We start from the raw sequence: 15,825 nt of genomic DNA on the forward strand, positions 1-15,825 counted from the left end.
GAGAGGAAGGGAGAGAGAGATAGAAACAATGATGAGAGGAAATCATTGATTGGCTGCCTCCTGCACACCCCCCACTGGGAACCGAGCCTGCCACCCGGGCAGGTACCCTGAAAGGGAATTGAACCCAGGTCCTTTTGGTCCATGGGAGAATGCTCAATCCACTGAGCCACCAAAACTGGGCTCCTTGTTAATTTTTTGTCTGGAGGATCTATCCAGTGAAGTCAGTGGGGTGTTCAAGTCCCCTACTATGATTTTATTATTGTCAATCTCTTCCTTTAGGTCCTCTAGAAGTTTTTTTAATATATTTAAGTGCTCCTATATTGGGTGCATATGTTTATCAGGGTTATATCCTCTTCCCTTTTAGTATTATGTAGTGATCTTTGTTGTCTCTGTGATGGCCTTCATGTTGAAGTCTATTTTGTCAATATGAGTATTGCTACTCCAGCTTTTTTTCTTTTCCATTTGCCTGAAAAAATTTTTCCATCCCTTCACTCTTATCCTGTGTGAGTCTTGTTTTGAGTCTTGTTTTTCCATCCCTTCACTCTTATCCTGTGTGAGTCTTGCCTGAAAAAATTTTTCCATCCCTTCACTCTTATCCTGTGTGGGCTCTTGTAGACAGCATATAGCTGTGTCATGTTTTTGTATCCATTTAGCAGCCCTATGTCTTTTGATTGAAGAATTTAATCCATTTACATTTAAGGTTATTATTGATAGGTACTTATTTATTGCCCTTTAAATTCTGTATGCCTCATTTTCTCTGTTTCATCTTCTCATTAAGCAGTCCCTTTAGCATTTCTTGGAATGCTAGTTTGGTGGTGATGTACTCCTTTAGCCTTTTTTTTTTTTTTTTGTCTGGGAAGCTCTTTATTTCTTTCTTTCTTTTTTTTTTAAATATATTTTTATTGATTTTTTACAGAGAGGAAGAGAGAGGGATAGAAAGTTAGAAACATCGATGAGAGAGAGACATCGATCAGCTGCCTCCTGCACACCTCCTACTGGGGATGTGCCCGCAACCCAGGTACATGCCCTTGACTGGAATCGAACCTGGGACCCTTCAGTCCGCAGGCCGACGCTCTATCCACTGAGCCAAACCGGTCAGGGCGGAAGCTCTTTATTTCATTGTCTATTTTGAATGCTAGCCTTGCTGGATATAGTAATCTTGGTTGCAGATCCTTGTTTTCCATTACGTTGAGTACTTCATGCCATTCCCTTCTGGCCTGTAGAGTTTCTGATGAGAAATCAGGTGTCAGCTTTATGGGAGCTCCTTTCTGGGCAATAGTTTGCTTTTCTCTTGCTGCCTTTTAAGATTCTCTCTTTGTGTTTAATTTTTGGCATTTTAATTATGATGCATCTGGGTGTGGGCCTGTTTGGATTCTTCTGGCTTGGGGGTTCTCTCTGCCTCCTGAACTGTGTGACTTTTTCCTTTACCCGGTAAAGGAAGTTTTCTGCCATTATTTCTTCAAACATGTTCTCTCTCCCCTTCTCCCTTTCTGCCTCTTATGGCACACCTACTATTCGAATATTGTTATGTTTCATGGTGTCCCTCAGCTCCCTTAAGCTGTCCTCTTGTTTATACTAATTTTTTTCTTTTTGGTTCTCAGATTGAGTGATTTTTTTCAACCCTGTCTTCTAATTTATTGATTTGATCCTCAGCTTCCCTTAATCTGCTCTGTATTCCTTCCAATGTGTTCTTTATTTGTGCTATGTCATTCTTTATATCTGATTTCATATTTACTATATCTTTTCTCATGCTGTTGAGCATCTTTACCATCATTATTCTGAACTCTATGTCAGATAAATTGTTTATCTCCATTTCATTTATCTCTTCTTCTGGAGAATTCTCTTGTTCTTTCATTTGGGGGTTGTTTCTTTGTCTCCTCATGTTGGCTGCCTGTTTGGGTTTGTGACTATGTATTAGGTAGATCTGCTGTGCCTCTCAATCTCTAATACAGGACAATGTCAAATGTTGTTTCTGACTATTTAGGCAAAGACTGAAAGCCTCCAGAGTCCTCTGCCTACAGACTGTTAGGATTCCATCTTGAATAGCCCCTAGGCAATCCTCCACAGGTGTGGCAAGATTTTTTTCAACGAAGTGGGGCAGTTGTTCTGCCTGGAGGCTAATTGTTATTCTTAGTCTTTTAATGGGCCTCAGAAACTCCACACTGTGGGGCAAGGTGTTTTTCAATAGGGTGGGTCAACTGTCTTCCCCCCAGGCAAAGCTCACCTGTATAGCAAATGTCTGTGTGAGTAAGATGACCTCTGTAACGTGAAGGACTGACTCAGCACAGGAAACAGGGGTGTCTGCCTTCTGAGTTATAACCCCAGAGCTACCGATCCTGGCTTCTGCTCACACAGCTCCAGTCTACTCTGCCCTCCCTCTGCCGGAGCACAAGGTGGGTGACTCCACAGGGAATTTTGTGCATTGGTGCTTTAAGAGGGTGCCTGTATTTCTAGCTGTCTTTCCCTGGCAGACAGCAACACCGCTGCTTTTCCCAGCCAGATGTTATGTGGGTAGCCTTCTCAGTTCTGGTGCTCTCTGCTGGGGGACCCAGCTTGGGGTTTAGACCCCAAAGTTCTCAGTGGAACCCCCTACAGCTGAGATATCTCTCCAGAATTTCAGACAGTCTGTAGGAGCTCAGCCAGCCCTTTTGGTCCTCAGCACCTCCCACCAGTCTCTATGCATTCTCCACTTTCCATCCTCAGTTATCAGGTTTCTTTCCAGTGAGTCTTTAGTTGGTTATTCAGGAAGTTTTCCTGTATTTTAGTTATAATTCCAGTTTGGTCCTGGGAGCATGTCTGTGCAGCATCCACTTACTCTGCCATCATTTATTTTTTTGCGGGGGGGGGGGGGGGGAGGTGGGAGGTGCCCCTAGATAGCTTCAGGATGAGGGCTAGTCACCAGAAAGACCAATCACATTATTAGAGGGTTGGAACTTTGGGCCAGCCCAACCTTCAGATAAAGGAGGAAGGCTGGAGAGCTCAATCACAGGGTCCTATGATTTAATCAATCATGCCTGTGTAACTGTCTGGACACCGAGGCCCAGGGGCGCTTCCTGATTGGTGAACATTTCAATATACAGTAGGTCCTTGGGTTACAATGGAGATCTGTTCCTACAGCACAAAGTAACGCGATTTTCACCGTAAGTCGGAACCCACCTACATAAGCATCTACGCCACTCACATGGAGTACATACACAGCAGTAATGAAGTGAAACAGTAAAAAAATATTTAAAAGAAAGATAACAATTCCTGACCTTTACTTGTGGTAAATAAATAATAAAAAACATAAAGCACCTATGTACATACGTCGAAATGATGGAACTTTTTTTTTTTAATATATAAATAAATGGGAGATGGCGACATAAACATGAAATGATATACGTTGAGTCCAACGTAACCCGAGGACTGTTTGTATCAGTGGCACACCCTGACTCCACAGGGATAGATGCTCTTGCACTCAGGACCCTTCCAGACCTTGCCCTATGTATCTCTTCATCTGACTATTCATTTGTATCCATTATAATATAACTAGAGGCCCAGCGCACGAAATCGCATGAGACCCAGACCTGCCGCGTTAGCGGGACCCAGAAACCCACCGCACTGGTGGGACCCAGAAACTCGGCATGCCATGAGACCCGCTGTGCCGCAAAACCCATCAGTGCACCTCCTGGTGACCATTCGTTTGGTCATTACGGTGTTATGGCCACTGGCCTTTTATAATATAGACTAGAGACCCGGTACACAAAATTTGTGCACTGGGTGTGTGTGTCCCTCACCCAGCCTGCACCTTCTCCCATCTGGGACCCTTCGGGAGATATCCAACTGCTGTGGGATCGGGTCTAAACCAGCAGTTGGACATCCCTCTCACAATCTGGGACTGCTGGCTCCCAACCTTCCTGCCTGCCTGATTGCCCCTAACCACTTCTGCCTGCCAGTCTGATCACCCCCTAACCACTCCCCTGCCAGCCTGATCGACACCTAACTGTTCCCTTGCCAGCCCAGTTGCCCCCAACTGGCCTCCCCTGCAGGCCCGGTTCCCCCCAACTGCCCTCCACTGCCAGCCTGGTCACCCCTAACTGCCCTCCCCTGCCGGCCTGGTCGCCCCTAACTGCCTTCCCCTGCAGGCCTGGTCGCCCCTAACTGCCTTCCCCTGCAGGCCTGGTCGCCCCTAACTGCCCTCCCCTGCAGGCCTGGTCACCCCAACTGCCCTCCCCTGCAAGCCTGGTCGCCCCCAACTCCCCTCCCCTGCAGGCCTGGTCCCCCACAACTGCCCTCCCCTGCAGGCCTCGTCACCCCCATCTGCCCTCCCCTGCAGGCCCGGTCACCCCCAACTGCCCTCCCCTGTAGACCTGGTTGCCCCCAACTGCCTTCCCCTGCCAGCCTGGTCGCCCCCAACTGCCCTCTCCTGCTGGCCTGATCACCCATAACTGCCCTCCCCTGCCAGCCATCTTGTGGTGGCCATCTTGTGTGAGGGCGTGATAGTCAATTTGCATATTACCTCTTTATTATATAGGATGGCTCTTATAGGTATAGCACCTTCCTGAGTTCTGTGAGTTACTCTAGTTCAGTGGTCAGCAAACTCATTAGTCAACAGAGCCAAATATCAACAGTACAATGATTGAAATTTCTTTTGAGAGCCAAATTTTTTAAACTTAAACTTCTTCTAATGCCACTTCTTCAAAATAGACTCGCCCAGGCTGAAAACCGATTTCTGCGCATGGGCCACGAAATTTCAATCGCACTGTACGTGCACGCCCGCACGTGGTATTTTGTGGAAGAGCCACACTCAAGGGGCCAAAGAGCCGCATGTGGCTCGTGAGCCGCGGTTTGCCAACCACTGCTCTAGTTAATTATTGAATCTGAAGAGGTTGTGGGAAATTCTGCCTGAATTTGTAGTAGCCAGACTCTGCCATAATTTTTAAACTGAGTTATTTTTTTGATTCTTCCTCTCCCATTCTTTCCATCTTGGCTGAAAAATTCTTTTTTTTTTTAGCTTTTTATGTGTAGAGCTGCTTTTTTTAAATGAGTATGTCAGTCACTGTGCTGTAGATTTTATGCATAGTTTACTTAATCCTTATGGCAACCCCATGAGTTAGGCTGTATTTTCAGATTTTACATGGAGCTTGGAGAGATCATTTGTCCACAGCTAGTAAATGGCAAACTGGAATTTGCATTCCTGTTGGATTCCAAAGCTGTTATTCTGTACTGTCTCTCCACCCGACTCTCCATCATAACTAGTTTTTCCTAGTTATGGCTTTGTTCTTTTGCGTTTGAATCTGATATCTATAGCCCATTCACTCTTTTCTAAATTACACAGGCATTTGAGTATGCTTGCTCATGTTTACTCGTTCTCTCTGCCTCCATCCCCCTTTCTCTTTTTCCTTTTCTCTTCCCTTCCCTCTCCTTTCCATTCCATTCATTCATGCATACACACTTAATATTTGACTCTATGAAATTCTTAATTATCTTTTATTGAAATGCTTTAAAAATTCAGTTTCATTGTAATATAGAAAACTCTGTACCTTTGTCTGAGGTTATTGAATTCCTAGTCACTATTTTGGATAAGAATCATCAATCTTACTGAAGTCCTAACTGATGCTCAGAAGTGTAGTTCTACACCAAATTCTGCCATTGGCTTAATCTGGAGTTTTAGGCAGGTCACTTCTCTTTGAGCGTTGTTTTCATGTCTTTAAAGTAGAAATGACTAGATTTGGGATTATAAAGAGAAAAGAGTTTAAAAAATATGAAAAATTATTATGAATGTTCCCAATTTATTATTAGCCTTTAATAGACCCTCTTTATCTTCAGTTTGTAACTGATTGCTGCTAAAAAGGGAAAATCAGTTTATATCCCAGATGATACTTGGTTATTCAGCTATATTTCAGGAAGGGAGACTTGATTACTGGATTCCTTTACAGACATGTGGCATTTGGGTGGACAGAAATTGATGTGGCCCATTAAAAATGAAGAGCATTTTGCCCTGGGTGGGTATCTCATTTGGAGCATCGTCCTGATACACCAACATTGTGGGTTCGATCCCCAGTCAGAGCTCATACAAGAAGCAACCAATGAATGCATAAATAGGTGGAACAATAAATGGATGTTTCTCTCTCTCTGTGTGTCTTTCACTCAAATAATTTTATTTTAAAAAATGAATAGCATTTTTTTACTAGTTCTACCATTTGATTACCTGAGTAAAGTGGACTTTCAACTATTAGTCTCCAGAAGAGTCAGAGAATCAGCAGGGGTTTGAGATCTCAGAATAATTTCTGTTGTAATAAATGGAGCCTGTATGAAATGGCACTGTATTGTGACTACAACATATGGCCCATCTTGAAATTTGCGGGGGTCTGTGGGTGGGGCCCTATAGAAAGGTTAAGTGCTAGGGTACACCTCTTAAGTTTTTACTTGATTGGCTATTGCTGTTATAGGAATGGAATGTGAGAAACAAAGATTCTATCCGAAGAGCAGTCGAGCACAGCAATGTGGTCATCAATCTTGTTGGGCGAGACTGGGAAACCAGGTAAGTCTTGACTCATTTCTTTGTGTAAGCTGTCTTAGGGTTCAGTAGACTCTTGTTGGGCATTGTCTGTATGTTAAGCATTGTAGTGATGACATTTTAAATCAGTTCATCAATAAGCAACCATTTACATACTAACCATTTGCATACATAGCAACCCCTCTTCCCCTTAGGGGATTTAGTTGCATAAGTTTGGTATAAGTAAGCAGTGTGATGTGCGGCCCATAAGAAGTATGTATGATTATGTCAGTGTGGTCCGTGTCATCAACTGGACAGGATGACCAATACTGGTCCTGTGTTTGGGTCTTTCCAGCTGGGATGGGGTTTGGTAGGAGAATTTTGCCTGTTCCACTGTCAACAAGGTGACCATTGTGTTTTCCAGTGTGACAATGTTCTATATCTGTTCTCCACATTGTTAACTGAAGATGGCATGAGTACTGGTTTGAACAGTTCTTGTATGAGTTATTTATCAACAACTAATGTTTAAAACCTGTAGTTCCACAGAACTTTGTTCAGATCTGTTTTTGTAACATTTACTAAAGGTTGACTTAGATTTGTTTATATATGTCTACCTCATCAAATGCTCTTTGATGACTTGGAGGGTCTTAGCATTATACCTACCATAGTGACTAACAGTGTAAAACAGAGTAAGCATTTAGTAAATGTTGGATTAAACTGGTGACTGACTGTTCTTTTTAACTCTGAGAGAAACAAAGGCCTAGAATAAAAAGTGATTTCCCTGGTCCCGGTGCTTTCCTCATCCCTACTCAAACAGTGCAGCCAGATTTTTTTCAAGGTCCTCAGCCTTGGAATTTGTTGAGGACACAGAACATTATGCAAGCTGATTTACAACATTAGTAAACCTTGAATTATATATGTAGTAATAACAGTGAGCAGTAAAATAAAGTAATTAAGTTTCATTTTGGGTGAAATCATTGCTGTTTTACAGTTCAGATATTATGAATTCCAGCACTAGTGTGAAAGTCAGCTTACTAACGGAAAGCTTTGAAATCCTGAGTTAAGTGTTCTTAGCCGATCTCCTTTTCTTCTAGAAACTTTGATTTTGAGGATGTTTTTGTGAAAATTCCCCAAGCAATTGCTCAGGTGTCCAAGGAAGCCGGAATTGAAAAATTTATTCACATTTCACATCTGAATGCTGATATTAAAAGTACTTCTCGATATCTGAGAAATAAGGTAAGTAACAAGTTGATTTGGGAAGTGATTCACAGAGCTGGCGTTTCCTGGCCCCTTTGAAACAAGAGTTAAGTTTTCACTCAGGGTTTCTCATTGACATATCCAGGATTAAAAGGTTTTTAATTCTCCATACCAGAATTAGATTTGTGTGAGGGAGCATGTGCGTGTGCATTGTGTTCTGCCATTTTGGTCGAGTGCCTTCTATTTGCAGGGAACTATGCTAAGGGATTTAAAAGATGGATAGACCATATTATTATCCTCTAAAATGCAGTTTCTTAGGGCATAATAGAATTACACAGTAAACAAAAATGGTAGAATATGATTCCTGCCCAAAAGAGTCATACCTGTGTCACCTACCAAGGTTACAGGATCATCTTTTTTTCTCAAACCCCTTGTATAGTTATGACCTTGTGCTACATCTGAAGGGGTGATAGGAAGACTGAGAATGACCAGAGGTCCTTGACAGTGGCTCCAACTTTTTGACCCACTGCATTCCTTTATTGAACAAATTGTTTAAAAAGCATCTACTATGTGCTACATTGTATTAGGCATTGGAGATATAGGAGTAAATAAAACAGACATGATCTTAGCCCATATCTAGTTTCTAGTCCAGCCGTGGGCAAACTACGGCCCGCGGGCCGGATCCGGCTGTTCTATCCGATTCTCTTGTTCTCCCCTCCGCTCATTTACTTTGAATTTATATTAGTTCACACAAACATTCCATCCATGCTTTTGTTCCGGCCCTCCGGTCCAGTTTAAGAACCCATTGTGGCCCTCGAGTCAAAAAGTTTGCCCACCCCTGTCTAGTCCATTGAGGAAAATAATTCCCGATGTACCAGGTATTACAAAATAGCTGTAGGAGCCTATAATGGAGGGGAGAGGGCGCTTTTAATTACTAGCATCAGAAAATTTAGCGTAAACTGTCTTAAACAAAAAGGAACTTCTAGGTCCACATATCTGAAAAAGGCAGCAGTAGGAATCCTTAGCCACATTGCTGCCAAGGTTCGTGAGGGCTTCAGCTTTGTTTCTCTGTGATTCTGTGTGTGTGTGTGTGTGTGTGTGTTTCATACTCACAAAACTGCCTGACAGTACCCCAGGCTTCATATTTTCATACTACACTAGAGAGAGAAAGTTCACACTGCCTGCCTCTGCCCTGGCATTTATAGAATCATCTGAATTCATGATTGTTTGGAAGCGACAGGGCAGGGGAAGTCAGTGGTGAGAAAGAGGGAAGAGTCAAATATGTCCAGCTCTTTGGCTTAACCACTGGGTGGACAGTGGTGCTATTGAATAAGATGAGAAACATTTGTAACTAAGCTTTAGGGCAGTGGTTCTTGACCTTTGCTACACATTAGAATCACTGAAGGAGCTTTGAAAAATCCTGATGCCCAAGCTGCACTTAGATCAATTCAAATAGAATCTATTGGAATACAATTTGGCACCAGTATTTTTAAACTCTCCCTAGGTAATTTCAGTGTGCAGCAAAGATTGAGAAATACAATTTATGGATAATGGAAGAGGATGATTCAGTTTTGGACTTGGGTAGCATTTCAGATGTGTGTCAATCGTCCAGGTAATGGGGATGAATGGGATTTATGATCCTGCAGCTCAGAAGAGAGGTCTGGGTTCGAGGAATAAATTAGGGAGTCACCAGCATTTGTTGATAATTGAAACAGTTGGAGGGGATAAGATGGTCTACTGTGGAAACATGGATTGAGAAGAGAGCTTTGGACTGGGCCCAGAGGAATATCAGTAATTAGTGGTCTGGTAGATGAGGACTACCAAAACATAGGACTGAGAGTGAACGTGATCAGGTAGAAGGGACACCAAGAGATGTGAGGTTATGAAAGCCAAGGGAAGACAGTGTTGCAAGGAGGGAGTAGTTACTTTTGAGTGCTGCTGAGAAGCCAAGTAAGTAAGAACTCTAGAGTAACCTTGGATCTACTAATATAGAGGTCATCGGTGATCTTAACCTAGAATGATTTGAGTGCAAACATTGAGGCAGAATCCAGAGTAAAGGTGAGTGAGAAGTTAGTAGGAGCTGAGGCAGTGGGACAGTAGGGCAAGTAGTTTAGGTGATTTAGTAAAAGGATGGAATGTGGGACAGATGGACAGGAAGCTGGAGGGTCACATGAAGTTGGAAAATTATTTTTCATTTAAGGTAGAAAATCTTTGTTTAAAAGACATTGTTGAAATGCTGGTGGGATGGTGCTGGTGAAGGGACTGAGACTGAAGATATAGGAGAGAAAATGGGGCAGCTTCCTGAAAAAGTTAAAGGAGGTGAGCTCCAAAGCATTGGTGGTGGCACTGCTCCTCTGATGTGGTAAGAAGGAAGGAGAAAATGTTGGTTCATGCACCTGAATTTGTAGATTAAGTACTGAGAACTGAGGTGATTTTTTTCCTGCAGTATTAACAGGTAATGTCATTTACTGAAAGGGAGAGGAAAATAAGGAGAAATTTGAATAGAATAGAAAATGTTTGAAATTGTCATATGGGAGAGTAAAGTAATAATAAGAAAACACTATATGTGGGAAATGTTAAGGACCCAGTTAAAACTGGTGAATTTACAGTCATGTGTCACTTAGAGTTACGTTCTGAGAAATGCATTGTTATGCCATTCTGTCTTACAAACATTGTAGAGTGCACCTATACAAACCTAGATGGTATAGCCTATTGCTCTCAAGGCTACAAGCCTGTACAGCATATTACTGTACAAATAACACAAGATTAAATCAAGAACAAGCGAAAATATAAGTAGAAAGAGTACATATTAAAATAACAATAAAAAGTATAGTATAGTAAATATATAAACAACAGTTGTTTGTTATTATTATCAAGTATTATGGATTGCACATAAATGTATATACTATTTTATATGACTGGCAGTGCAGTAGGTTTGTTTACATCAGCATCACCACAAACATGTGAGTAATGCATTGCACGAAGTTGTTAAGATGACTACCCCATCTCTAGATGATGGGATTTTTTTTTTAGCTCCATTGTAATCTTATAGGCTCACCATAGTGTATGTGGTCTGTTGCTGACCAAAATGCTATGTGTGCATGACTATATAGTGATACCAATTTGTGATTTTTATTTCATTTCTTCCAACTCTGAAGGCAGAAGGAGTTCATGGCTCAGAGAAGGAGAGTGATAGGGTTCTCCCAGGATTGGTATTTTGCCTAGTGGGTGGAGTAGTGGACAAAATGACAAGGCATTTTACAGTATTGGTAAGAGAGTGATTGAAAAGTTGGACTGTGGAATCTAATCAGAGACAAAGGATGTTTGGAGGAGTTGATTTAGAGGAAAGCAGAATCAGTGGACTAGAGTTCCTGAAAAGGTTGAGAAACAGATTATGTCAGGAATAGATAAGCAAGAACAAGCAGGCTGGAAGTATAGGAAGTTGTTCTTTGAGAGGAAGGTGTCGTCATTTAGTTTCAGAAAAAGGGCAGTTGTTGATATGGTCTGTGTCCTGACTGAGTTGAGAGTGCAGAAGTGGACTGAAGAGGTGGTCGTTGAAGTTGAGAAGCTCAAGAAACAGAGATTCAAGTCCACTTGGGCATTGATGTCACCCACAGTGGTGGTGTAGGGGAAAAGAAAATTGGGGTGGAAAGGAAGATTAATATCTGCATTGAACAAGAGGCCTTGTCTAGGAGGTGAGTAGATGACAACAAGTGAGAACAGGAAGATTAAGGACCTACCCGGGCAACCACACAGCTCTTTCTCTGGCAGGATGCTAAGTTGTTGACACAAACCAGAGAATCTGTAATTAGAAGGAAAAATGGAGGCTAGAAAAATTCTACTTTGATTTTTCTCCTTCTGTGTAAGCTTCCCTATAATAATTATGGAAAGAAACCCAACAAGAGCTGTAAGAAACAGGGACTTTTTTTTATGTGTGATTTAAAAATTTTCTGTGTAATTGAGATTTATGAACAGTACCATTACCTTAATCTGGAGGAACATATGACCTTTGAAATATAAGTAATGTCCTAATAGTGAGAAAAATTGATGCTTTTTTCACTCATTTCAGAACTCTGTTTGTTTGGTTTCTTTAGGCTGTTGGAGAGAAAGAAGTGAGAGATGCATTTCCAGAAGCCACTATCATAAAGCCGTCAGACATCTTTGGACGAGAGGATAGATACCTCAATTATTTTGCAAGTGTGTGTTCTTTCTTAACTAGGGGCCCAGTGCACGAATTCATGCACCTTGAAAGGAACTGTGGGCCACGAGGCTGCAGTGGGCATAGGGGCAGGTCTCGGCCCATCTTCTGCACCACTGCGCAGCCCCTCCTGCCGCGTCCCCTGATCCCCTGTCTGCCAGTCCTCTGTCTGCTGGCAGCCCTGCTCCTGCCGCCACCGCTCCCACGTGCTGATGGCGCTGAGCGATCTGGACCAGCGCTGGGTGCTGGCAGCAGGTGCGAGCAGCCGCTCTGGTACTGGCAGCGGGTGCAAGTGGGGCCCTAGCCAGCAGTGGGTGCGAGTGGTGGCTGCTGGCCCCGATTGCACCTCAGGAGCAGGGGGAGGTGGAGAAGCCCTGAGGGGCAATTGGGGCTGGCGCCGGGCACCAGCAGCAGGTGCGAGTAGCAGCTCTGGCGCTGGCATCAGGTGCAAGCAGGGCTGGCTCCAGCAGCAGGTATGAGTGCTGGGCAGGACCGCGGTGTGCAGGAGCAAAGAATTTTCAGTAATCACCAGAGCCTCACCCCGATGACAGCAACCAGTGCCCTGCCTTGGTCTGGTGCCCTCACTCACTTGCTCCACTGCTTCCAACGCCCGCCATGTTCCATGCACACCTCCTGATGGTCAGCGCACGTCATAGTGACCGGTTGTTCAGTTGTTCTGCTGTTCGATCTATTTGCATATTAGGGTTTTATATATATAGATGGTAGAAAACGGGAGACTGGTTAACTAAGTTTAAGTTAAGTACAAGTTAACGGTGTTCTCTCACTTGACAGACTGAGGTTATGTTTTTTCTCTCCCAGTTGCTATTTTCTCCTTCAAGATCATTATATTTACCTAGTCAGCATGGTCCTTCTTATGATCTTCGATACTATGTATCAAAAGAAGCATCTTAGATTCGTGGAAAGAGTATGTATTTAGAAGTCAGAGATCTGAGTTTAAATTTTGGCTGGGGGACTGACTAGCTCTGTGATTTTGTCAAATCTGAGTGGCAGCTTTCTCATCTTTAAAATGGAGATAATAATGTCTACCTCAAGAGCAGTGTGTGAATTAGATGAAGTAGCCTATGTTATATCAGCTGGCACATAGTTAATGCTTAAATGTAGTCTTCATTTATACTTTTCATATGAAGCCCATTTCTTACTGCTTTCTGATTTAGTCTGATTGCTAAGTCTTTTTAGTGTTGATTTTCAAAAACAAAGAGATAATATTCTTTGTCAGACACATTTCATAGATCTTCCTTGATGATAGCAATTTCTATGGAATGGGGTTAGAGATTAATAAATATTAATTTGGCCATTAATAAACTAGAAATAATATGTGAACTCTTTTTATAGGCTGGGGGATACTTTATGTTTGCTCTCAGGATTTTGGTTAATTTGTTCGTTTGCTAATTAGACTTTTGTCTTGACAGAGAATATCTGTGTCCTTACTAAGTGATGAGATTTTGAGACTTTAGAAGTGAAAAAATGATTCCTGTGCTTCTGTGGGGGTGGGAGGGGAGAATACATTTTTTTAAGTCTGTGATCAGAACCTACCTTTAGTTTCTGCTTCTATTGAATTATCAGTTACTTCTCAATTTATTCACTTATGTGTTGGATGGACATTTGGACCTTTCTCCTAGATAGTATTAGGAAGGTTAATGAGTTTTTTAAAATCAGAAGCTTCCTGTTTTTTCTTGTGAGCTATTTGTATTATTTCTGTGTTTTCTGTGTATGTCTTTTGCCCATTTTTTTTTGAGTTTTTTTTTTATTTATTTAGACTTTATCTATTAAGGATATTTATATTTGCTGCAACTTTTTTGTTGTCTTATTTACGTTTTTACTTTATTTTTTTAAAGGAATTTTTTTATTTTTTAATATATATTTATTTATTTCAGAGAGGAAGGGAGAGGGAGAGAGAGAGAGAAACATCAATGATGAGAGAGAATCATTAATCGGCTGCCTCCTGCATGCCCCACACTGGGGATCGAGCCTGCAACCCTGGCATGTGCCCTTGGCTGGAATTGAACCTGGGACCCTTCAGTCCAAAGGCCAACGCTCTATCCACTGAGCCAAACCAGTTAGGGCACATTTTTACTTTAATTAATAATAGACTTTATTTTTTAGAGCAGTTGTAGGTTTATAGAAAAATTGAATGGAAAACAGAGTTCCCATGTATTCCTTATCCCTCATGGTCCCCTCATAACAGTTTCTCTTATTAACATCTTGCATTAGTGTTGTGCATGTGTTACAATTGGTGAGCCAATATTGGTACATTATTAGTCCATAGTTTACATTAGGGTTCATTCTTTATGTTGTATATTCTGTGGATTTTGACAAATGTATAATGATATATACTTATTAGGATATCTTACAGAATAGTTTCATTGCCCTAAAAATCTCCTGTAGTCCACCTATTTATCTCTCCCTCCTTGCCTTGCTACCTACAACCCCCACCCTAAAACCTGGCAAACACTAATCTTTTAACTATCTCCATAGTTCTGCCTTTTCCAGAATATTATATAGTAGAAATCATACAGTTTGTAGCCTTTCATATTGGCTTCTTTCACTGACTAATGTGTATTTAAGTTTCCTCCATATCTTTTCATAGCTCATTTCTTTTTTATAGCTGAATAATACGTAATTGAATGGAAATACCACAGTTCATTTATCCAATTTAGGTTTTTGTCATGTGTTTCCAACCCCCCATTGCTTGTGTTTCTTTCACCTTCTGTATTCCACTTTTTTAAAAATTGTGGTAAAAATATAATACATAATATAAAATTTATCACCTGCTATGGATTGAATTATGTCCCCCATAAATTCATTGCCTGAAGCAATAACCCCCAATGTGCTGACTATATTTGGAGATAATGCTTTTAGTAGATAATTAAGGTAAATGAGCTCATGGGGGACACAGTTCAATCCCGGTAGGATTGGTGGCATTATAAGAAGAGGAAGAGAGAGAGATCTCTCTCACTTTTCCAATGTGTGTGCCCCGAGGAAAAGCCACGTGAGAAAATAGTTGACTGACTGCAAGCTAGGAAGAGAACTCTCACCAGGAACCAAGACTGCTGACATTGTGATCTTGGACCTTCCAGTCTCCAGAGCTAGAGAAAATACTTTTCTCTTGTTTAATTTAGCCTTGCAGTCTATGGTATTTCATTATGGCAGACTAAGACACCTTCTCAACCATTTCTAAGTGTGCAGTTCAGTACTGTTATGTATATTTACATTATACTGCAACCAATCTCCAAAACTCTTCATCTTGCAAAACTGAAACTATATGTATTAAATAACTTCTCATTTCCTTCTCTTTCTAGCCCCTGGCAACCACCATTTTACTTTTTGTCTCTGAATTACTCTAGGTACCTCATATATGTGGAATCATACAATATTTGTCTGAGCATGTTCTCAAGGTTCATCCATGTTGCAGCATGTGACAGGATTTTCTTCCTTTTTAGGGCTGAATAATGAATATTCCATTGTATTTGTATACCACATTTTGTTTATCCATTAATCTGTCAATGAAAACTTGGCTTGCTTCCACCTTTTTGCTGTTGTGAATAATGCTGTTTTGAACATGGGTGTACAGTTATCTCTTTGAGACCCTGTTTTCAATTTGGGGGGTATATATTCAGAATTGTAATTGCTAGATCATAGGGTAATTTTATTTTTAATTTTTTTAGGAACTGCCACACTATTTTCCGTAGTGGCTATACCAGTTTACATTTCTAAGTACACAAGGTTCCTATTTTTTCTTTTCTCATCAACACTTGTTATTTTCTGTTGTTTTTTAAATAGTAGTATGAAGTAATATCTCGTGTTTTTGATTTGCATTTCTCTAATGATTAGTGATATTGAACATATTTTCTTGGGCTTGTTGGCCATTTGTATATCTTATTTGCAGAAATCCCTATTCATGTCCTTTACTCAACCTTTAACTGGGTCTTTT

The 15,825-nt window shown here is 41.4% G+C and overlaps 1 protein-coding gene across 2 annotated transcripts in view; it reads left to right on the plus strand.

The window, feature by feature from the left end:
• Nucleotides 1–15,825, plus strand: part of NDUFA9 (NADH:ubiquinone oxidoreductase subunit A9) — a 53,629-nt gene that overhangs the window by 22,188 nt on the left and 15,616 nt on the right. For both annotated transcript variants that reach the window (XM_080660931.1, XM_080660932.1), the window contains 3 exons: nt 6,432–6,523; nt 7,573–7,714; nt 11,770–11,872. In XM_080660931.1, the coding sequence (XP_080517057.1) occupies nt 6,432–6,523; nt 7,573–7,714; nt 11,770–11,872 (337 nt within the window). The remainder of the gene's footprint in view (nt 1–6,431; nt 6,524–7,572; nt 7,715–11,769; nt 11,873–15,825) is intronic.

Source organism: Plecotus auritus (assembly GCF_963455305.1).
Source record: "Plecotus auritus genome assembly, chromosome: 3".
NCBI lineage: Eukaryota > Metazoa > Chordata > Mammalia > Chiroptera > Vespertilionidae > Plecotus > Plecotus auritus.